The sequence below is a fragment of the Octopus sinensis genome, linkage group LG9 (assembly GCF_006345805.1).
Source record: "Octopus sinensis linkage group LG9, ASM634580v1, whole genome shotgun sequence".
NCBI lineage: Eukaryota > Metazoa > Mollusca > Cephalopoda > Octopoda > Octopodidae > Octopus > Octopus sinensis.
The window spans coordinates 33,445,189-33,470,669 of NC_043005.1; the positions used below are offsets into that span (position 1 = coordinate 33,445,189).

At 36.2% G+C, this 25,481-nt stretch overlaps 1 protein-coding gene across 1 annotated transcript in view; it reads right to left on the minus strand.

Moving 5' to 3' along the window:
• Positions 1 to 2,950: 2,950 nt before the first annotated feature.
• The window catches only part of LOC115215644, a 46,568-nt gene continuing 24,037 nt past the window's right edge, over positions 2,951 to 25,481 (minus strand). Inside the window, exons 2-5 of the mRNA XM_029784894.2 lie at positions 21,891 to 22,109; positions 7,988 to 8,143; positions 5,373 to 5,999; positions 2,951 to 3,604 (exon numbers count right to left, since the gene is read on the minus strand). Of these exons, the coding sequence (XP_029640754.1) occupies positions 3,255 to 3,604; positions 5,373 to 5,999; positions 7,988 to 8,143; positions 21,891 to 22,109 (1,352 nt within the window). The 3' untranslated portion in view covers positions 2,951 to 3,254. The remainder of the gene's footprint in view (positions 3,605 to 5,372; positions 6,000 to 7,987; positions 8,144 to 21,890; positions 22,110 to 25,481) is intronic.

Consider the following 25,481-nt stretch of genomic DNA (forward strand, 5'->3'; position numbering starts at 1 on the left):
CAATAGGTAGGAAATACTACCTTGCTTAGAAACAATGAAACAATTGACAGTTAGCAACAAGAAGGGCATCCAACCATAGAAAAATTTGTCTAAACAAATCCCATCTGGGATGTTAGATGATGATGATGATGTGCATATATATATATGTGTGTGTGTACGTACAGCCATGCTACATGGTAGTGAAACATGGGCTGTGATTGCTGAGGATATGCATAAGCTCGCAAGAAATGAAGCCAGTATGCTCCGATGGATGTGTAATGTCAGTGTTCATAATCGACAGAGTGAAATTACCTTGAGAGAAAAGTTGGACCTAAGAAGCATCAGTTGTGGTGTGCAAGAGAGACGTTTGCGCTGGTATGGTCATGTGACGAGAATGGCTGAAGATAGTTGTGTGCAAAAGTGCCACACCCTAGCAGTTGAGGGAACCTGTGGAAGAGGTAGACCCAGGAAAACCTGGGACGAGGTGGTGAAGCACGACTTCCGAACTGTAGGTCTCACCAAGGAAATTACTAGAGATCGAGACCTATGGAAGTATGCTGTGCGTGAGAAGACCCAGCAAGACTAGTGAGACCATAACCCGTGGCCTCTACCTGGTATGTAGCCAGTCGACTTATACATACCTTTCCTTCTTGTGACACAGAACTCCACTTGTGAAGACCCGTTGAGGCAAGTGAAAATCAAAATCAAAATCAAACCAAATCAAATCAGATATCAGAAAGCAGAACCAAAATCAAAGTCGATCAACCTCAATGGAAATTGCAGCTGTGATACTAGTGCCGGTGACAAGTTAGCGAACCATCCGATTGTGGCCGTTGCCAGTGCCGCTCCGACTGGCCTCCGCGCCGGTGGCACGTAAAAAGCACCATCCGTTCGTGGCCGTTGCCAGCCTCGCCTGGCCCCCGTGCCGGTGGCACGTAAAAGCACCATCTGTTCGTGGCTGTTGCCAGCCTCGCCTGGCCCCCGTGCCAGTGGCACGTAAAAAGCACCATCCGTCCGTGGCCGTTTGCCAGCTCTGTCTGGCACCTGTGTGAGTGGCATGTAAAAAGCACCCACTACACTCACGGAGTGGTTGGCATTAGGAAGGGCATCCAGCCGTAGAAACACTGCCAGATCAGACTGGGCTTGATGCAGCCTTCTGGCTTCACAGACCCCAGTTGAACCGTCCAACCCATGCTAGCATGGAAAGCGGACGCTAAATGATGATGATGATATATATATATAGTTGTTAATCCAAACATGAAAACACAACAACACGAGGACGTGGAACAAGTATAGTATTATTGGACGCTCAGGAAAGAAGGAAGATTTAACATTTTGAGTGGAGCTCTTCGTCAGAAACATAGGAAAAGGAAAGATCCAAAGAAGGGAAGACGGAGGAAAAAAAATCGCCAACGATACACACGCGGTCAATAGAAGTGAGCACCAGAGATGGGGATGATCATTTCAAGAGAAAGACAGCAGTCACTGAATCAGTAGCAATCCAGTCAAAATAGCTTTTAAACCCTGATTAAAATATAATTAACAGAAGGTATGGCTGCGTGATTAAGAAACTTGCTTCCCAACCAGGAGTGCATGGCAACTTGGGTAAGAGTCTTCTATTATATCCCCAGGTCAACCAAAGCCTTGTGAATCCATTTAACAGAAAGAAACCGAAAGGCCAGCATGTGTGTGTGTGTCTATGTGTACCCTTGATTTGACATCACATGATGTTTGTAAACAAACATCACTGATCACTGTTATACAAGTGATGCTGTTGGTTTCCAGTCTGGCTTTGGTAAATATTACCTTGCTTAGAAACAGGTGAGGGTTGGTGACAGGAAAGGCATTCAACTATAGAAATTCTTCCTCAACAAATTCCATTGAACCTATGCAAATATAGAAGAGTGGACAGATGACTAATGAGAATCAACACTAATATGGCTACTCTGTAAAATAGAATTTTGAAGTTGTTTTTATCGAATCCATGATGAAAATGTTGTGATCCTTAAAAGTTAAAAACTAAACTCCAACAAATGTAAGCAAATCAAAGAACTAACAAACTGTTAAGTTAATTACAAATACAGTAAAGACAAAAGACTGTCTACCAACAACTGAGGAAAATAAAATTGACATACTATATCCTCTTATATAATGCTAACCACAGGTTTTCACATATTTCCATTAAATTTTTTGTATATACACAAATTAGTACAGTAGTAGATATATTGATCTGCAAGTTCTCACCTGGTGCAAGATATTAATTTCAGGCAAAACTATAATAATCAAAAACCTAAAAGAGAAATGTAACTCAACAGTTGAAATCAAGAAACTGTCCGGAAAGTTCTGTGTGAAATAAATAATGTACACACTCCAAAGATACTGTGACCATTAAATTTGCTGTTGATTGTAAGCCAAATTCCATAACCACTAAGCCATGAGCTATCACATGTGGGAAGGGAATTAAAGATAGATAATGTTCATGCTAGGTGTTTTCCTCCACTATTAAGCAATTAAAGTATCTTAGTAAACTAAGGAAATAAACTCACCAAGGAAACAATGCAATGCTGATGGCAAATGTGAGCTCATCACTTGCCACTAATGTCATAAAATGCCTCTCAGTCTCAAAACTAAAGAATGTCAAGTAATAATATGCTTGATTCCACTTCTACAAATGCAACATTTGTAGAAATAGAATCAATGCAATATCTGAAGCAAATATATTTCTTTATTGCTGTGTGTCTGTGATACTGTTTAGTAGAAGAAAAAAAGTTTAAATCATGCACACACACAAACACTTTATCTTTCTCTCTCTTTCTTTCTCTGCTAGTCAGTAGATAAAAAAAATTCATGCAAACAATTTCAGAGCTAGTTTCCTCTCTCTGTAGAATATCTGTCTACCATTTATGATTGCTTCAGTAGTTTTGTAGATGACAGTTGCATTGAATATGTAAGAATAAAACCAATTGACAAATTTCAAAAAAATCTTTGTAGCACTTTAGCTTTAATGAAAAACAGAACAAAGAAACATTAATCACAATTTAAGAAGAGAAAATAGGAAAACTCTAGAAATAATGTTCCTATAGAATAAGAACTACAACAAAGATAAATGCTCTAAGTAAATGAAATAGGGATTCTATATATATAAAAAGCGTGGGGAGATCTGAATTTTTCAACAACCAAATACTTCTGAACATTATCAGAAAATACCCCACTTTTTTACTGCTAGAAATCTCACAACTGATGTTTGGACTATTGGAAAATAGTCAAAAATAAGTCTAACACGATATGGTCCTTTTTTTTTTAACAGGAATTTTTGCAGTATGATGAGAAGAATTTTCAATTTTCTGTGAAGCAGTGTTTACAGCAGTGAGTACCTGCAGGTTTCTGGGTGAAGCGCAAGTTGGCAAATTGGAAGTGGGTTGATAACACTTCCAGGAAGATTGAAAGTGTGTGTCTGTCATAGCTACAACTCCTTCTTGGTTATTTTCTTCATTATTTTTCCAACAGGTGGTAGGAATCACATGACCAGTTTCAACATTTTCTAATTTCACTTTCACCAATGGCATCATAGTTTTCTGTTCAGCTTGGGAATAGCCAGGGTCATTCACCTCTTCTTTGACTCTCACTAAAATTAAACAAACAAATCAAATTTGTTACTTGGTTGCTTCTTGAGTTATTAATAATAGTTTGGTAAATTATTTGGGAGATGTGATTTTGACATTTTAGAGGTTTAACAGCTGTGAAGATGTATTATTACTGATAGCAATTTAATGTTCATAATTACTTGCAGCAAACTGTATATAATGGGATTAAACATACCATTACATAAATACATGTTTCATTTTTTGAGTAGTAAATAATTTTTTTTAAATGGATCTTATATATCGTTGCTATCATGTAAAAGTGTCATGAGTCCAAAATGTTGCTTTTTCAGAAAATGAGAAAATTGTTTCACCATTCCATAGCAAAATCTGACAATTTTTTTGATAACTTGGCATCTAAAGCAGTTGGAGATATGATAGTTTGACCAAAAGAACCAGCTTTTGCAAGCAAAAATAAATATTGAAAAAACAAAAATGCATTTGGTCAAACTTGGACATATGACAGTTTGACATAATAGTGAAGGAAGGAAGGAAAGGAGGGAGGGAGGAAGGTAGGTAGGTAGGTATAGACGCAAGCATGACAGTATGGTGTGCAGAAGCTCATTTTGCAACCATATGGTTTCAGGTTCAGTTCTTCTGTGCAGCACTTTGGGCAAGTGTTTCCTACTATATATAACCCCAGACCAAACAATGCCTTGTGAGCAAATCTGGTTGATGGAAACTGTGTTGAAGTCAATTTTATGTTTTTCTTGATGTTTTTGTTTGTCCACACACAGACACCATTTGACAACCGGTGTTGGTTTTATTTACATCCCTGTAACTTAGCAGTTCAGCATAAGAGATGGATACAATAAGTACCAGATTTTAAAAATAAATATTGGGGTCAATTTGTTCAACTAAACTTTAGTATGGCTGCAATCCAATGACTGAAACAATCTAAAAAATAAAAGATATATAACTACATACAATACGAACTGTTGAACATATTAGACAGTGAAACTATTGTAGAAGCTAATTACCTTAGATGCACAGGCCAGGAAGTCGGACTAACAAAGAAGAGATACACTACCAACTATATTAGTAGATTACATAGTGCACCTACTTCTGTCTTGGTTTTCTAAATCAAAACCCTATGATATTAACCAATAATTTCATCAAACCATTAAGTCATCACCTCACCTTTATAATTATCAGTATATTGCCAGTATTATTCAATCAACCTTGAAGTCGATGGAATAATTAAATACTAGCACACCTACTCATGCATAATTTAACTTCTAAATTCTAAAGACATACATCTGAGAGGCAGGCTCTTAACAACACTTGCCGATCACTGGTCACAATTGAATCAAATCCTTGCATCAGTTTTTCTCAACCATTACTTTAAATACACTCTGCTTCTGTCAACTTACTGACCATGCAACACCCTCTATCAAAACCTATATGTTATATGTAACTCTTCTATCAATTTCTTATCTGATCTTATTTTCTGCCTCAAGTTGCACATCTGCAAGAATTCAAACTGAATGTTAACGTCATTTACCTATGATTATTCCTTAGTCTTTGAAGACCTGAAAATGTTATGAACTTGCACCATCTCTTCCAACTGACTAACAAGTAATAAAATATAGTCTACCCAAAGACAAAAATCATGCTAGTGTTATTACAATGACTTTTGTCTAGCTGGACACAGACAGACATTCGTACATTACTGTAACTTCAGTAACACTTGACTTTTGTGTAAAAACTCTACAATAAAAATATTTTGGGAAAAAATTGTTCAAATCTTACCTTGAGGTTTTAATGGTGCATCATCAATATAACAGTGATCTGACAGAAGTTTGTGTTTGGGACATGATGTAACTGGCAATGATTGGGTGGACTCAGTCACTTTTGGGAAAAAAGGATTCTGTGGTGTCAAATGAGGATTTTGAATTAGAAGAGGAACTTCAGCTGGTGGTGTAAGAGGTACTACAGTGGGTGCAGCACACTGAAGTAAATTGATGGTGGGTTGTGTGATGGTAACAGCAATAGGTGTGGTGACTGGAAGTTCAGGTGGTGAGCTAATGGAGACAACAGGAAGTGGTACAGGACAAGAAAGTCTGTCAGACCGAGTTAACTGTGTCAAGGCATCAACAGCATCAGCAGTAGGGTTAGAATATGATGAAGTGTCACAAGTAATGGGAGTCTGTGTTACAGTTGGAGCTCGAATTGTTCCACGGTGGAGCTGTAGCAATGTATTGGCCACTTCACTATCGCTGAGCAGAGTTTCAGAACTGTCAGATTCAGAAAGGCTATTACAAGACATGGAAGAATCTACTGAATGGTTTCTTTTTGGAGGGCTCTTTGGTCTGATTTCTCTAAAGAGAGATTTTTGTTTGTCATCTTCTTTATCTTCATTAAATGGACAATTTTTCTCTGTAAATAAACAAAAAAATAACATTTCTTTTAAGGTTGGTATAAAATCACAGAAAAATTATGGATACCACCTGGAATTTAAATTTTGGCTTCAGATTTGGTCCACCCAGAAATTATTATTACACTATTAGGCTACACCTCACGCTATATAACGCACTTTTTAACCATTTACGAAATAATTTGTGCCAAGAGAATTGATATAATTGTCTAAATGAAACTTGCTACACAGCAAGAATTTATTTTATCACAAGCAAATCAAATCTGACAGAACTTGATGCCTTACAATATCTAATTTCTGAGTTCATGCCTAGCCCTCTACCCAGTGCTAAACCCACTACTTATTTGTTTTTATGTTTGTAAGTATGGGAATCACCATAGTAAGACAAAGATACTCTACATATGCAGGGAAGTGACACATTACATACATAGCTTGTTTTACAGTTGCAGTGATTACACTGTGTAACAAAATTTAATTTTTTTTTTGTCTTTGGTCAGTAAGTGTTGTTTCTTATTTGCTTCTATCTAGAAATCAAAAGAAATGACTACTATTCCCTTCAAACTTTGCTTTTGTGAGCTGGACATTAACATTTTGAAACTGACCTATTACCCATTACATTTCAGATGGATTCAGCACTGAGCTGCTGAAACAGAAATATTGTTATAGCAAATATTCTGCTCAATATCACAGATTTGCTGGTCTTGACCATAACCAGTTGAATATGTACCTTAGTGACTGACAAAATGTGCATTTCTGATCAGGAGTGGTGGGGGAGTATCATAGCCATGTGTTGAGAGGGACGTTTTGGGGTTTGAATAAATACAAGAAAAGCAAAGTTTGAAGGAAATGTTAGCCATTTTTCATACTTTATAGGGGAAAGCAACTAGGAAAAAACAGTTGCTACCCAAGGACAAAAATCATGTTAGTGTTATTACAATGACTTTTGTCTAGCTGGACACAGACAGATCTTCATATATTACTGTAACTTCAGTAACACTTGACTTTTGTGTTGCTGTTTTACTAACGTTTGTAATGTCAAGGTATGACCAGACACTTCCAAACTATACCTGAATGCTAGCTTTAGTCAGCAAAGTATGACCAGACACTATACACTTCTATTTTTATATTAGACTTAGTTTAAGAGAGTTGAGCTAAACTCTGTAGTTATCAATGTCAACTCAAACCATTCTCCACTAGATATAGTCTCTTTTATATTTATACAAATGAGTCAGTTAATGAGATTAAACTGTGTATATCTGTGAGAAATTATTTTTCAAATTAAAGAATCAAATTACAAACAATAACGAAGTTCAATTTTTCTTTCTATCTTTTAATACACACAACACTGGAATATCAATTAACCCTTAAGCATTTAAACAAGCCATATTTGGCCCAAATATTCTACCTGTTTTATGTTCTAACAGGCCAGATCCAGCCTATTACACCTTGCCTACAATGTCATTCTAAAACTAGACAATCAAATCAACAAAATTTGAGAGATATGAGATAATGCATGACTAATTCAAAACAATGAATAAATAAGCATTAGAAAAACTAGCACACCATTGGTTATGATGACAAAGGTTCTAGTTGATTTGATCAACAGAATAGCCTGTTCGTGAAATTAATGTGTAAATGGCTGAGCATTAAAGACATGCATACCTTTAATGTAGTTCTCAAGGAGATTCAGGCACAGGATGACAACGCTGGCCTTTTGAAGTACAGGTACTATTCATTATTGCCAGCTGAGTGGACTGGACCAACATGGAAAAGTGTTTTGCTCAAGGACACAAAACACCACTGAGAATCAAACTCATAGCCATATGATTGTGAGCCAAATACCCTAATCACTAAGCCATACATCTTCACTAAATAGGCCTTACATTTGACAGAGTAATCTGAATGTTAAAGGGTTATATTTATGGAGAACATTCTGTGGGTATCTACATCATTATTTAACAAAGAGACATGTCAAAGAACATATACTCACTGTTACAAAAGAATTGGTAAACTTTGTAAGCATTCGTACCACCCTTATGGTTTAAATCAGAGAGTTCTTTGCAATCGGGTAGACTGTTTAAGGCACAGCGAAATGTTGCTTTAAAGCGTTTTGTGTTGGGCTTGTCTTCTGTTGGTACAAACCTGCCTGAAATGAAACAATGATACATTATTGCTTTATGGATTTAACCAAATGACTTGTCATGGCTACATCACTTACAAACACAGCAGAACTGTTCCTAAACACAAAGACATTTAAAAAAAAAGAAAAACCTGGAACCACTAAATTTTAAAACTTCTCTCTTATGTGAGCTAAATTAATCACAAAAGATACAAGCTAATCAAAAACCAATAGCAGCCAAATATCCTTCAAATTGCGCTCTACTATCTTTACAAAAGATGAAGTTATAAGTTGGAGTGGTCACAGATGGAATGTCTTTAATTATAAGATTTAGTTGGTCTAGGTTGATCTAGAGTTAAACAAAACAAACTGAATACAGAACATCCGATATCACCTGCCTCAAACATGACACATTTTCAGCATAAAATATGGCACAACTAGCAAGTTGACTGAAAGTGGAACTTTCCCACCAGTTAAGTGTATAAGTCTGAGTATGGTGAATAAGTGTATAGATCTGAGTATTGTGAATACATTGTGAATTCTAAGTGCTCTGATAAAGTTGAAGGTTACAATGTGAGAAAAAATTATATCTCAGAGAAATCAAAAGTACTTACTAATGTAAAAATCCAACTTTATTAACTCTCTCTGAGAGAATGACATTAACTCTCTACAGTTAGAAATACCATTTTGTATATTTGTAAATATTCAATTATGACAGAAGCAGTTTATCTTATTCAGATGCACTTTTGATACCAACCTGCTTGAGATGGCTCCTAGCTGATACAGACTTCCTGTTTACAGTAACTTAAATTAAAACCTTCCATCAAAATTTCATGTTCATTTGTTCAAAACACTAACTTAATAATGATAAAATTATTTTACTTAGCTGTTCATTATTTTCAAAATAAATTGAAATAAAAGACAGCGTACCAACAGAAACATGGCAATGAAAGGGTCAAAGAACCTGAAAATAGTGTTTATGGTACTATATATATATATATATATATATATATATATATATTATATATATATATATATATATATATATATAGTGGGTGAGAAATGTGCGCAAATGGATAATGGTATATTTGCACTTAGTGACTCAGAGAAGAAAGATGAGTAGAGATGCCATTATGAAAGGTTATTAAATGTGGAGAATGATTGGGAAAAGGAGAGTCTTTCAAATATCAAACCAACTGAAAGACCAGCCGTCAGAGTTGATAGCAGTATAATAAAAAAGGCAATTTATCTCTTTCTTCTTTACTCTACCACCTCATCCATTCTCTGATCTTTGTTACTTGTGAGTATATCCTGACACTTCACCACCATCTCTCTCCTGCTCTCTCCCTTGCACGTTTACTGTTTCCTACTCTCTCTTTCTTTCCCTTTGGCTAGGTAACCAAGTTTCTCCTTTACATCAGCACAACTGTTTCTGTGCTCTTTCTTGTATGTCCTCTATAGCAAGACATCTGTTTCTGCCTCTCTGTTTCTCTGTCACACTAACCTTTCATCTTCTGACTCCTGATCACCTCCTCCAAAGCAAGATACCTGTTTCTGCCTCTCTGTCACACTCTAACCATTTATCATTTGACACAAGATCCCCTCCTCCAATTCCCGCTCCCCTCTCTAAATTTTTTATCTTGCAAGTTACTTGGTGACCCTGCCGGTGTTGGTGCCACAGAAAAAGCATCCAACCGTAAGAACCCTGTCAAAACAGGTAATGTAGCCTAGGGTAGTCTTCTACCTGGTCAGCTCCTGTCAACTGTCCTACCCATGCATGCATGGAAGATGGACATTAAAAATGATGAGGATGATGATATATATATATGAGGTGTGTTCAAAAAGGAATCTGACTTAATTTTTTCCTGCCAAAACTAATGCTGCATGGGCAAAGTCCTTTGGGTGGAAAGTGACACTACCCTTCCTGCATGCATGTGAAAATTTTCATAACTTAGTCAGTTCCCAGCTGTTACATCTAGATGTAACAGATGTGCAGTGCATACTTATTGGATTTTCATTTTCACTGAATGCATCAAGTTTTGTCAAAAGCTTGTGATACTCAAGACCATCCTCACTGGTGATAAGACATGGGTTTATGGTGTCTGCTTGATGTGTTTGGTCACCTAACATGAAAATGAAAATCTGATGAGCACATACTACACGTCTGTGTACTCAAGGTGCATTCAAGGCATAAGAGCTGGGAACTGACAAAGCCTACCAGTGCAAAATTTTCACACATGTGCAAGAACGGCGGTTCACCTTCCACACAAAATTTTGGCCATGTGACATTAGTTTTGGTCAGAAAAAATAAAGTTGGATAGTTTTTGAATGCAAACACACACACACACTACATGGATATGAGGTCATCAACTAAACAATATATGTTGATGAGAGAGAGACAATGAAAATTTGTACATCTAACAGAAATTATGAATAAAATATTTTTATTTGTAAACAATGAATATGATCTCTAGTTTAAAGCTATTTCAATACAAAATCCTGTCATAAAGAGAGAAAAATAGTCCAACTGTAATGGAGATGTAATTTCTAACCAATGAAGCTCTTAACTTATTGTTCTTAGCCATTAACTACACACATCAAAATCTTATCTACTTCATTTTATATTTTTTTGTTTTGTAGTTAAACAAAACATGAAAAAGAAAGATGGCAGTGGCCTATTAATAAATAATGAGACCATGCATATACTTCAATACTTCTTTATTTTCATGTCTTTTCTTTTGATAGTTGAGCTACCAACTCCTCACAGTGGACCATGTCAGAAAAGCAGCTAATAACTGACTAATGTGTTAATAAAATTTCTAAAATAGAATAAGTTTGTTTGTTGAGAAGTGAATTCTGTTGTTTGGGGAAAGGTCTTTCTTGGAAGATATGAGAAATGTATCCCTTACTTATACACACACATATACTCCCAAACATATTTAGCTAACACACACCTAAAGGTATTTTAAAGAGAAAAAAATTTCTTCTTCAAAGAAAGATCAAAATTCACCTTTCTTTACAACCCACAAATTTATTCTAATTCATAACTTTTACCAACAAGTTTTTGCAGTCAAGCAAACACTATCTTACTTCAATTCTATTTATATTTGTTTATTATTTGGAACATTTTCTATCCATTGCTCTTTAAATTTCAACTGATCCGTTTTGAAATTTAAAATTTTAAAAATAATAAATGACATTTTTTAAGGATCCTACATTAAAACAAACTCCAGGAAACAGTTCCTTCAATTTTGACAATTCCTTAACAGGTTACCTAACCTATTTAAAGTACAGATGCTTTCAATAATTATTTGTACACTATTGACACTTTTTCATTACACTTGTAATTTAATCTCAGTTTAGTGAAGTATTGTATGTAGTATTAGTTGGAGCATGACAAGCAAGTACAATAGAAAGGTGATTTGAGAACAATGTACTTTTTACCTATATTTACTTTAAATAAATGACCTCAGGATTTCATACAGTGACAAATATTTTAGTGATCACAATAAAGAGAATGTCACAATGTCATTCTTTCAATGGACCATACTTGTTTTCTTCAATTCCAGTCTTTCAAGAATATACTCAATTCTTTCAATTTGAATTTTGTGATAAATGAACAAACACCTTGTCAAACACTAACGTGTTTATAGAAAAAGAAAAAGTGTTTAAAATAGCCATCTGTGTGTTATACTTAGTGTAAATACACTGCAAAAAAAGCAAATTTACTGCAGTACTTATCTTGAGAAAATATCATTTCCTATGAACATACTCATCATCATCATCATCATCATTTAACGTCCGTTTTCCACGCTAGCACGGGTTGGACGGTTCGACCGGGGTCTGGGAAGCCAGGGGCTGCTCCAGGCTCCAGTCTGATCGTGTTTAAAAACATGATATATATCAAAGGCAGGCAAACAATGTCCTAGCATCAAGTGGTGAGAATGCTACATACATTGCTGTCTCATTGGATTTGTTAGTAGCATGTACTCACAGCCTACTGCACACTAAATTGAAATTTGTCACCACTGATATAGGAAAACAGTTATTAGACAACCACTGGAATGACAAAAAGTTGCCCAGCTGAATAAAAATCCATTATATGCAATAAAAACAGTATTAGACAAGAATAGCCATCTGTCTATCATAATGTAAATACATTGTGAAAAGAGTTTCGTTATATTCACATACAGTGAAAGGCTAATGTAATGGTTTGTTATTTCCTGTTAGTGTGCTATACTTAAATATTCAAATTATTTCAACTCTTTGAAATTCAATATATTTTTAAATGTCATACAAAACTTCTTTGACATATCACAGAGAGTTATTAGATTTTAACAACTTTCATCTCCCTTCATTCTTCCTTAGCATGAATGGGATAGCTTTTGTGATCTGAAAATATATATTTCCACAAAAGATGCTCTTGTGACAATTAACCACTTCACTGTGAATTAGAAAAAGTACTTGATAATTAGTCAGTTAAAATAAAGCCAACAGAGTGTTGCGTCTTTTCCAGTATCACAACCCTGTAGCTGTAGCATTAATGTGTGGAACATACCCATATAATCAGTAGTGGCAATGGTAGTGATAAGTATAATTTCATTGCTGAGAATCAGGGACCATAGACACATGCACTATTTCCCTCCATCAATTCCTGCCTCTGGCCAGAGATTTAGTTCATTCTTTGATGTCATCCAACCAGAATCTTTTTGATCTCCACCTTTCATTTCCCCATTTTCCCTCTACAATGTGGGAGTGGGGTCAAGATTCTGGGCCCTGATGACATACCTAAAATACTGCAGCTTTCTCTTCCTGGTAGTTACCATAAATTCTCTTTCTGATTCCATTTCTTCAAGTACTAACTTGTTTGTTCCATGGCCAATCCAGCTGATCCTCAATACTCTTCAATAGCACATTGTTTCAAACGTTTTGAGCTTGGAAGCATTGTTTGCTCTTAAGGTATAACTTTTACATCCATACAGTAAAACAGTCCAAACTCATGTCAATTGGCCATTAATGTAACATCTGCTACCCAACACAATACTACAATTGGCCAAGGTACCACATACGAGTCACACCAAGAAGCAAATTTCTTGATCATAATGTTATGCTTGCATTAATGTTTAAATTAGTAAAGATAATTCCATTCAATTTTATTAAGATACAAATTAGAAATATTTGGTTGAAAAGAATAAATCTTACAGCAAATTACTAATTCTATCCTTTTTGATGCCAACCAGCCAGAGACTGCCCTGAGTTCTATGATACAAACTTCTTGTTTTAAAGTGAAAATCTTACACCAAAATTCCATGTTCCAAACACAAGCTTAATAATGACAAAGTGATATTACTAAAGCCCTTAATGTTTCTAAAATTAATTGTATATACCAACAGAAATATAGTAACAAAAGGGTTAAATGCCTCCTCTTCCGGCTCTTAGCTATTTCTTTAAATATATGTGGTTATTATTATATCTGACGATTAATCAGATCACAGTATGAAATACAAGCTTGCCTTTAACAATCTAAGGATAATCTTGGACATCGTAAAAACATTGGAAACTATAAAATATAAGAGTAATATTTTAAAGCATTATATAAATGTGGTGACAAAATGTTGGAAAATTCAACACTTCAAGTTTTCATAAACAACTCTTTGAATAATTCTATTTTAATTATGTTCATGCAGGTATTGGTCCAAGCAGAGGACTTAATAAACTAAAACACATTTTTTCAATCAATACATTTTTCTAGTATATGCAGTACAATTCCTAATAAAGAAAAGAAGACTGATAAACATTAGCATTATTTCACTACACAAAATAATGTCCCAAAATTTTAAGCCTTCTGCCTATAGTAGAAAATATTATCATTATTATTAAGATTGCAGAATTGTTAACATGCTGGGCAAATTGCCCGGAGGCATATCATCCATCTTTATGTTCTGAGTTCGAATTCCACCAAAGTCAACTTTGCTTTCATTCTTTTAGGGTCAATAAAATAAATACCAGTCAAGCACTGGTGTCAATGTAATCAACTAGACCCCTTCACCAAAATTTCAGGCCTTGTGCCTGTTGTAGAAAGGACTATAATTATTATAACAGCTAAGTATCAGCAGATTTTTTTAGCCTCTCTTTGTTCCAGAATACCAATAACAAATATTACATCACTTTCATAGAAAGGTGATTTGAGAACAATGTACTTTTTACCTATATTTACTTTAAATAAATGACCTCAGGATTTCATACAGTGACAAATATTTTAGTGATCACAATAAAGAGAATGTCACAATGTCATTCTTTCAATGGACCATACTTGTTTTCTTCAATTCCAGTCTTTCAAGAATATACTCAATTCTTTCAATTTGAATTTTGTGATAAATGAACAAACACCTTGTCGAATAGACCTACATTAGAATGAATCAAACAGATCTCTGACAAATGTACATGAAGAACAAGGAACAAACATAATGGTACACAAAAACAAACACTCATGTTGCTCAACCTTTCCTGCTTTCAAGAGGGTTGGTTAGGGGTAACTATAAAACACCGCTACAATTGAATTAATCCAAATGTTTCATGAGGAAATTGCAACTTAGGTAATATTCTGAAAGAAATGTATCGTAGATATTTCCTTGAATATTTCAGTGTTCCCCAAAATTCTGTGAAAAAATGTTGGGATTTACCAACTGTCTTTTATAATTTAAAAAATATTTTGCATCAGCATGGCTGCAGCTCTGTGCTGAAACTACAGAAAAAAAAAAATGATATTTACCATTTCCCAAATATTAAGTTATTTTATATTGTTTTTTTTTTTATGTATTAATTCTTTCTTTAAATGTCTCATTAAAACAAAGGTGGTGGCAGGTAGTCTGTAAACTACAGATATGGGTTCCATCTGTTCAAAATATCATATACACGTTCCATGATAAAATAAGTTTAGGAATCAGAGCACAATTCAGTCAGAGTCAGTACTATTAGTTTATTACCAGTCATTTTCATCACATTTTGTTGTCAACAATGAATTTTCTGGAATTTTGTTTTATGCAACAACAATTATACAGTAAAGGAATTTGTAATTCATGTAGAATGAATAGAAATGGCACCAACCATTTCAAGATGTCATTAAAACTTTCAAAAGTGATTGGCATGTTGGTAATGAACCAACCAGAGAATGACTCCAGTTATTTGCATTGTTATAAACTGAACAATGCAAACTCTGTTCTGTACACAATTTGTTGCTTTTATTTTTACATTAAACCATCATGTTAATTTGAGCGAGATGAAGGTTTGGTTGTGCAAATTTCCATAAATCCAAAAATGGCCAGGAAAATGGTGTTTAACCCTTTCAATACCAACCTGGCTGAAACCACCTCTGACTTTGTGGTACAAATGTCTTGTTTTTATAAGTTTTGAATTAAAATCTTCCACCAAACCTTAGTCACAATTTATGTTCTTAACACCAGCTTAATGATAATGAATTTATTTTATTAAATTCTTTGTTATATTAAAATTAATTAAAAGAAACACAGAGTATCTCAGCAGAAATATGATAACAAAAGGGTTAAATCTAGATGATAGCCTTCCTACAGTTCTAACAATTCGACTGAAAAATGGAATTGAGAAATTGGCAAACAAAGTGTACTTTGTCTCCTGTGAGCACAGCGGAAAGGCTGTAACAAAGTACAAATGTATTTATAAGTTACCATTTCAACTGTGTGGAAAATAATGGTGCAACAAACATAGCTTGGCTCAGATCTATAGTCACACATTCACATCTTGACACAATAACATCACATCAATTTTGACAATATGTGTGTGTGTGTGCATGTTATTGTTATTAAGCTAGTACATGCTAATTTAACTAGCAGCAATCTTATCTAGAGGTTTGGTGACAAGTCCCTTCAAATCTCAAGAATCATCCTTGGGAATCTGGCAGAATATAAGACTGTTTTCCTGCACGTTGATAATCCAAGTTTCAATTCCAGCCTCTTTCAATCTTTTAGGTAGCACTTTTGGTGTTTGTGTCAAGTGCATCAGTTACCACAGGAATAATTGTTATCTTAGTTTCCAACAGTCTAGATCCTGATATTTCTCAAGTTTTTCAATTTCTTTGATATCAACTGCTATCATAGGGAATTGCAAAATATGATCTTACACTGTTTGTTTTGTCTTCTATAATCATATCTAGTCTTGTTTCAATAATATGGTCAGATCCTGTAATTCACATTTTCTATCACAGCTGCCAGTTCATGTTCATACAAAGTTCCTGTTATTTTGAAGCCACACACTCAGCTAACATCCCAATGCACAATCATGTCTGTGCTTATACCCACTCACCCCTTCTGTACTAGCAGACTGCACTTGCTCAAGAAGTGACTGATACTTTTGTCACCTTTCCTGCAGATTCTACATTTGCTGTCTAGATTATGTCAATCTTTACCTTTATCAGATCTGTTCTATTGGCTTGTTCCTGAGGAGCTATAATTAGTGTTTTGGGCTCTCATTTCATGTCCCCATCCATCAACTAGAGACAAACTTGGTATGTTGCATGAAATGGCCATGTAATTCCATTTCTTTGTTTGCTTAATCTATTGTTCTTCCTTTTTGTGTTTGAATTCTCCAACTGTTTAAGTCACTTTATGGGTATCTGGCTGCTGACAGCATTCTTACTTTACTCTGCCCAACACAATTTTTCAAACCCAATATAACTGTATTAATAATGTTTTCTGCATTCAGTAATTTTCTACCGTCTTTTTTCTTAGTAGTTACTATTATTATTATTATTATTATTATTATATTATTATTATTATTATGGTGAACTGGCACATTGGACAAAATGCTTAATGTTATTCTTCTAGCTTTCATCCTTTTGGGGTTGCTAAAAGTACCAACCAAGTACAGGGAGTTAATGTAAATGACTTATCCCTTCCCCTCTAAAATTGCTGGCCTTGTACCAAAATCTGAGAGTAATATAATTATGAATCAGTAGAAGGAAGTTACAAAGTGATTCAGGAGCAAAGGTTTTGTGCATGACACATGGATAAGTGCCATGCAGGAAACTCTTTGTAACATCTGCCAATAAAAATAACGAAACATATAGTATTATATTGCGTTCTATCAGTTTTGTTGGTGTGTGTGTGTCTGTGCGCACACGCATGGTTGTGCCTGTGTGTGTGTGTTTTTTTTTTTGCAGATAGAGGCATGAGAAAAATTGCACAACTAAACTAGAGACTCTTTTACTGGTTCCAGACACCGTGCTCTGGTTACACTGCAGCACTGTCATCAAACTGTTCAAATTATGAGATGTCAACTTTACCATGCAACAGACTAGACTGATAACATATTTATGGTGGTGGGCCTGCATCTTACTTGCTAATGTTTATGAGACTAATTCCATGCCAAAGGATTGGTAGGAGGAGTATTACTTGATTATGATGAGTGGTTTTATAATGTAGGAAGAGATTTTAATAGAAATCATCATTTAATGTCTGTTTTCCATGCTGGCATGGGTTGGATGATTTGACAGGAGCTGGTAAGGCAAGGGGTAGCACTAGGCTCCATTGTCTGTTTAGGCATGTTTCTATGGCTGGATTGCCTTCTTAATGCCAAACACTGTACAGAGTGTATGGATGCTTTCTACATGGCATCATCACTGGTACTTTTTACATGACATCAGTGCTGACAGACTTGTCAGGCACCCCCTGCCTCCAGATGGGAGGTGGGGCTTTGTGCCAGTTGATGAAAGATTAAAAGTGTAGAGGGACAGGGGTACGTGTCCTAAAAAAAAAAGAACAAGTTAGAGAGAAAGATAAAGAGAGCAAAAATGAGAGGGACAGTGGTGAAGATGTGTTGGGACATACCCTCGAGGGGCACTGGGGTGGTGAGAATAAGTGGGGTGATGCAGAGGTTTGGACTAATTGGGTGGGCAGGGTAGGGGCAACTGAGGCAAACAAGGGAGTGAAATATAGGAGAGGCTCAGGAGTGGGGATTGTAGTAGGTATATGGGGGCATTGAAGTTAATAGCAGATAAGCGAGGTGTTAAAGATGGAGAACAACATGGGAGAGAAGACACAAATAAGCATTAGCCAAGGTGGTTTAGGATATCAATTCTGCTGTGGTGGACAGGTCTTCACAAGTACAGCAAGGTGCCAGAGACCTTGATCCTTTGTCATCTCCTTTGTAAGACTCAGTGTCTTCAGATCAGCTTTCATCCCATGTCTTCCTGGGTCTCCCTCTCCCATGAGTTCTCCACTTTCAAGTCAATGACACTTCTTTATATAACCATACACATCACATGACAAAACTAGCAGTCTTCTCTCTTGTACACTGCATATAATTCCTCTTATGCATAACTTTTCTCTCAATACACTGGTGCTCTGTCACACACATTCACTGACATTGCATATCCAGTGCATTCAAGGCCCACATCTCACTACCATGTAGCATTGCTGTTCATATACATGCATCATAGAATTTTCCTTTAACTTGGAGAGAGAGCCCATTGGTTGCCAACAGAAGTAAAAGCTTTCAGAATTTTCTCCATCCTATTCTTATTATAATGATTACACTTTCTGTAGATCCTCATGCAATTATCATCTCTAAAACAGAATAAAATTCCATTCCCTAGGAGAGAACTTACACATATTTATGGCCTTGCTTAAATCAATTAGTCAAATATAAAAAAAATAGTAATAAAGAAAGAAGCTAAAATCAAAAGCATCCAATAATTGAAGAAATAAAATAAAATTGTTGAAATAATTTCAGTTTGGATTAGTCTCAGACATTGCATTACAATGAGATTGTCCGTTATTTTCAGTGGAAGTGTCTAAAAAGTTTCACCAAGTGAGCAAACTATGAAGTTACATTGGAATACAGTATTGGACGATAGTCTAAACTCAGATGATTACTGTCTGGCTGTCAAATTTGTACTATTATGTAAAAGAGTTGAGCATAGATCAAGGCTTGTTTACATTTAATAGTCTTCAACTACTACTATGGCTCAGAATCTTGGAAAGGAGAGTTAAGTGGATTGTAAACAAGTTGTTCAGTAACAATGAAATGAGTTAATTCAATCCTAATCTGAAGCTGCTGAAAAGGCCATCATGGAGCCTAATTTCACCACTTGACTAAATACACTTAGATGGGATTCCTTATATATTCAACAATAGTTGACAGTACTTTGAGTAATGTTAGGGTAAAGGAAAATAACCAAAAAAATTCTGATGGTGCTAACTGGTTGCCACCAACAACTAAACACTAACTGCTCTTTTTTGTACTGACAGAAATAATCGTCTCTCCAGAATTTCATACAACAATAAACAGTCTGGTTCCTAGTTAAAATTATGTCTAGAAAACTGGGCAAGAATAAGAATAAACAAAGAGAATTAGAAAGCAAGCCAGAATAATTTACATTAAAAAATTCTAGATTTCAAAGAGATAAATGTTGGCAAAATTGTCACTTTAAGATTGAGGTATGTTAGAGTGTGATGAAGACAAATAGTTAAATGAAAGGCTTTGATTAAAAGATTACTATATAAGATGCAGACAGCCAACCAGTTAACTAGACCATGAAAACTGGCAGATACAGACTAGTAGACAGAGAGTAAACAAGGCTTGGCAGATAGAAAAACTGGATATGGTCGAGTAAGTGACTTATGTGGTATTTTACATTGGATCACACAAACAGAGCTTGCTATTTCCTAAATAGCATATCCAGACAAGAAGTCATTACATCCATAAAACACAATAAACTTGAGGATTTATTAAAATCCCACTGCAAATAATACTCCAGGTCTCTAAAGATAAAACCACTTTAATCCAACCCAAGTTAAATGTGGTCTTCTTCAAGATTGCACCTGATAAGTAAAACGGTTTGCTGACACACAAATCCAAATATCAGGCAATACTTATTTCTTAATTGGTTCAATTGAAACAGGTACTGAACTGATTAGAAACCATTGTATGTGGGGGAAGGAGGGAGTGTAATCAAGAGACAAACACTTTAAACATTCAGCCTTTAATTCTTAATGTCATCATCATCATCATCATTGTTTTCATGTCTTCTTTTCCATGCCTGCATGAATTCAGAATTTACTGAGGCAAATCTTCTGCAGCCCTTCCCATTGCTAATCTAACACCCATTTTCAGGTAAGTGATATTTCTCATGGCCAGACATGCTTTTGTAGAATGTTAGAAATGAATGACACAGCTGGTATGACAGTAACACTCAAAAGCATCACATGATACTAAGACAAGAAAACTCACATGTGCATGTGTGATGCACGTCTTCCAGTTTTTGTCTCCTAAATCCACTCATAAGGACTTAGTTGGCCAGAGCTATAAGTAGAAGACACATGCCTAAGATGCCACTGAGTGGTACCTTGAAACCATGTGGCTGGAAAGCAAACTTTTTAACCACACAGCCACGCCTATTCTTGCAGCTAAGAAAACATTTGTGTGTGTATTCCTACGTCTGGTATATGTTTATGGGAGAGAAAGAAACTTCCAAAATATGCTGAGTTGTATGGAGATCCCTTGAAGACATAGAGAAAACTAGCTTTGCAAATCCTATTGTCCACCCCAAAGGGAATTCAATTTCAACTCAGCACTACAAGTTGCAGAAAAAAAGTAAAAAAACTTGTATAAGTATACAATACTCTTGCTGTTCACAGACATGTTTGGAAAATAGTGGAAATACACTTAGTATGTATCATCATCACCACCACCACCACTACTACCACATCTTCATCAACATTTTGATTTCCACTTTTCCACATTTGCAGAGATCAGGTAAAACTTGCTGAGACTGATTTTTCTACTGCAGATACTCTTGCTTGCACATCAACACAAAAGGAATACACATACATATGCCACCCCACCATACAATGAAGCTATTTCTATCAACCACATTTCACTCACAAGACAATGATCAATATGAACCTATAGTAAAAGATAGCAGTGACCATGCAGTAGACAAATGAACTCAGAACCGCCTGGTACCAAGCAAACTTTGTAATTACATGACCAAAGGATCTGAAACTATTGCATCTCACTGCAAGTAATACTCCATGTCCCTAAAGATAAGACCATGTTAATCTTGCATTTAGAAATATGGAAGAGATTTCTTTAAATTAGGGTAGTTGTGTTTTAATCCAATTCTTTATCCATTGAAAGGAAACATAGATCATGTTGGTTTCAGTGATGACCACTTAATTGCTCAATCAACAAAACCACCTATTTATTAAATCACCACACACACACACATATACTATTCCACAGACACTTTAATGTAATTGTGAGGGAGAATGAATGTGAAACAGTAATGACAATATATGAATTACAGGTACAATCCTTTTGTTGGGCTGTCTAATTTTTGTTTACAAAGTTTGGCTTTGATGTGAACCTATGGTAAAAACTCTTGCCCAAGATATCAGGTGGTAGGATCCAAACCCAGAACCTCATCATTGACAAAGAGACTTTTTAACCACTCAGCCTTGCCTGCAACTCTTAGGAGAATTTATACCACCAACAACCAGTTCTCATGATAAATGACTGTGTAAGAAAGAGAAAAGGTAAGAATATACAAGTGAAAATTTGGAAGAAGAGAGTACAAGAAGGTATGTAGGAAAGAGTGAGCTACCAAATGAGAAAAGCAAAACAGTGTGGGAATTAATGTACATATTCTCTTCTATTTATAAACTTACTCTTCCACATTTCCTTTTTCAAGTTACTGAAATAACAATAGTTAAATTTGGCTTGTTAAATGAATACTTACCAGTGTGTTCAGCCCATTTTACAAACAAATTGGCATCATTTGGTGTCCAGTTTTGGCTAGAACCATGCTTCCAAGGAATGCGGAAGATTTTCTTCTTTTTATCAATCCAATGCAAGCCTGGAATGTCTCCAACATTCAGAAGTCTACTCAACCAGGGTCGCATACGTTCACGTTCCACAGGACGTACTCCTCTCCGTTTAACAGCTGGTTTGGCAATCTCTGTAAGTCAAATAAAAATTGTTAAAGAGACTGTTGTAAACATTCACTTCAGAGCTGCCTGTTTTTACATTCTGATATAGAATGGACAGATGCTGAGATTAATCTTAACACACAAAGATGTATTGTAACAGTTACCAAAGTCTTATTCCTCTATAAGATATTCTAAATTTCCAAGTTCCAACCTACAAACATTCTACTCCCAACACTCCACAGACTCCCTTCCACCACCCCCACATCTAATGTCTGCCCACCTGAGCACTCAGGTTATGAAGTCAATCATTTCTCATGAATAAATCAAACATTTAAACATTTGCTTCAGTTATCAAAGATCAGAAACTATTATGCGTTCACTTGACCTGCTTGAAATAGTAACCAAATCTCCTGCTACTATCTTAAAAAGGAAAAGACACAATAGAGACACACATGGTCAGGGCCTACATTAATGACTTGCAGCTAAGCAACAGAAGCTATCAATGTTAACAACTTGTTGTCATGGTGCCGTTATAATAGGGTACCACTGCCTTATGTCTTGTGTCAAGGCACAAACAAATAATTAATACTTTGAGGAAAAGATTATGATTCTGCTGGAGATGAGAAATTCAAGATCTGTTAAGTGATTTCAAATTTCGATAAGGTTGTAGCTTGTAAAGTCTAAATCATAGAACTGCAAATTCTTAATGTTTGAATTGCAGGAGCTGAAACATGAATAAAAGAATGCAATAATTTAAGAGCCTGAAAACAACCTAAAAACATGACACATTTGCTGTGATTTTACATCAAAAAACCAATACAAAATCTTCTAGTATGTTAAAAAAAAAAAAAACCAAAATATCAGATTAAATGTCTTTATACAATCTATTGTAACCAAAGCTTACACTGAAATGTTCTGAATTCCACTAATACATTTTAACCAAAGGATGGCTAGAGGGAGAGGAAATGGGTCACAGAGAAAGGAGAATAAGAAGAGCTAGAGGGAGAGAAAATGGAGCCACAGAGGAAGGAGAGAAAGAGAGGCTAGAAGGAAAGGAAGTGGGATCACAAGTGAAAGAATTCAATAGACACAACTAAAGAGTTGTGAAGATTTGTTCAGCATAAAGTCCAATACTTAAGTCTCTGCCATAATAATAAAAGTAATCCTTTCTACAATAGGCATAAAGCCTGAAATTTGGGGGAAGGAGGCTAGATGATTACATCAACTCTAATATTCAACAGGTACTCACTGGATGAAAGGCAAAATTGACCTTGACAGAATTTGAACTCAGAACACAGAGACAGACAAAATGCCGATTACCATTCTGTCAGGTGTGCAAACAATTCTATGCCTGCTGACTACCACCAATATTAATTGTTTCTAATTTTATCATAAGGGTAGAAATTTTAAGAAGATGATATACCAACCTCACTGCTTAACTGGTAAATTATTTTATCAACTGTGAAAAGGTGAAAAGCAAAATTGATTTCAGTGGGATCTGAACTTAGAATGCTAAGTGCCAGAAGAAATGCTGCTAAGCATGTGGCCTAATGTGCTAACAATCTTGCCAGTTTGCTGCCTTAATAATAATCCTTTCTACTAAAGGCACAGTGCCTGAAATTTTGTGGGAGGGGACAGTTGATTAGATCAACTCCAGTGTTCAACTGGTACTTAATTTATCAACCCCAAAAGGATGAAACACGAATTCGACAACTGGAATTTGAAGTAAGATCGGAGCAACCAACAGTAATAATAACGGTTTCTTTACTAACCACAAGGGTGGCCCGTTTACTTGCACCATTCTCCCCACCTTCCAGAAACTGGCTAGAAGACAACACTTCCCTCTCTACCCATATTTTCCTTTTCAAGTGAAATTTGAAGTCCATCAGGGACTGGTCGAAGAGAAAAGTGTTTGTCTTCAGCCCTTTCAATCTCCTCCACCGTACAACTTCATTTGTCATGGCCACCAGGCATTTAAACACAGCCTTTCCTTCCCAGTTAAAGGAAAGCAGCAGGGTGATCTTCATGATGGATTCAGTTGACAGCTGGATCCGTCCTAGACGTGACAGCAGGTGTTTGACATAAGCCCACAGGTCAGCAATGCTCAGGTACTGGACAGATGCATGCAGGACTGATTTGTCATCCAGCACACATCTTAGATATGCCTAGTTGACGGCACTTCTGTGCCTATAAAATTTATTTTGAACAGGCAAAGCTCCCCAGTAGTATTGCCAGGCCAGACACTTTTGGAAATTATCCACCAGTCCCAGGCCAAAAGTCCTCCAGAAAAGAGCGGCTAGCTGATCTTCTTCGATGCCCAAGGTCTCCCCAAGAACATCATTCCAATTTTCCTCCGCTAATCCTCTACAAAAAGCTAAAGTGGATGTTCCACCTATCGCACTGTCCTATTGGCTGAGGACTGAGTGCTTGAAGATATTCCACTTTCCAAATGTTCCCCTTTAGTCTGTTCTACCCAGGACTGCAGCTCCATTAAAGAAATTAGCTGTGGAAATATGTGTCTGGCAAACAGTGACCACACCTGTTCACTGTCGAGGAAGCACTGGAGACGACGTAGCCTCAGTGCATGTCTGTGCATCATCAACCTTAATCACCAAGCAGCAGGTGCTAACAGCACATAGACTGCCTGACCATCACGACATGTCCCTTCCACAAGAAGGAGAGTATATTCTCCAGCATAATCAGACAATGGCCAGGACAAGGCATGGCAGTCAAGCAATAGATGACAGACGCAATATACGCGTTAGCTACCTCTGCCTGACTTTTCAGGGATAGCTTTTTCTCAGCCCATTTCTGAGTGAAAGTAGTCACCCTGCTCACTACCACATCCCAGCTTTTGTCCATCTGGAGCTCCAGACTGAACTAGACCTCAAGCAATTTAACTGGTTCATCCATCTAGTGCCCAATAATGCAGTTGGACAGCATGGATTTGCTTCTCAAGGTGCCAAGTCCACTGATTTTTCCTAGTTAATTGTCTTATCCTGAAACCACTCCATAGTCCCTAAGAGCAGTGCCAATCATTTCTGTGTGTTTATGATCTGACACCACTATGGTGACGTTGTTGGCATATGCCAATACACATCTCCCACATCCTAGGTCATGTGGGATGCCTCTCAATGTCTCCATTTTATGTAGTAGTGGTTCAAGGGTCAGTGCATACATGAAACAAGAGTGGGCAACCTTGCTGGACCAAGTACATGATGTTGAACAGCTCTGAGAGGTGACCATTCACTCTGACCACTGAACAGATGTCGCTGTGCATTGCTGCAATCCAGCCCCTGAATACAGGCCTGAAAACCAGCTGCCTTGAGGATTGCTGCCAGGTATAGATGGTCAACCTTATCAAAAGCTTTAGACTGATCTAAATTGATCAGAGTCCCATC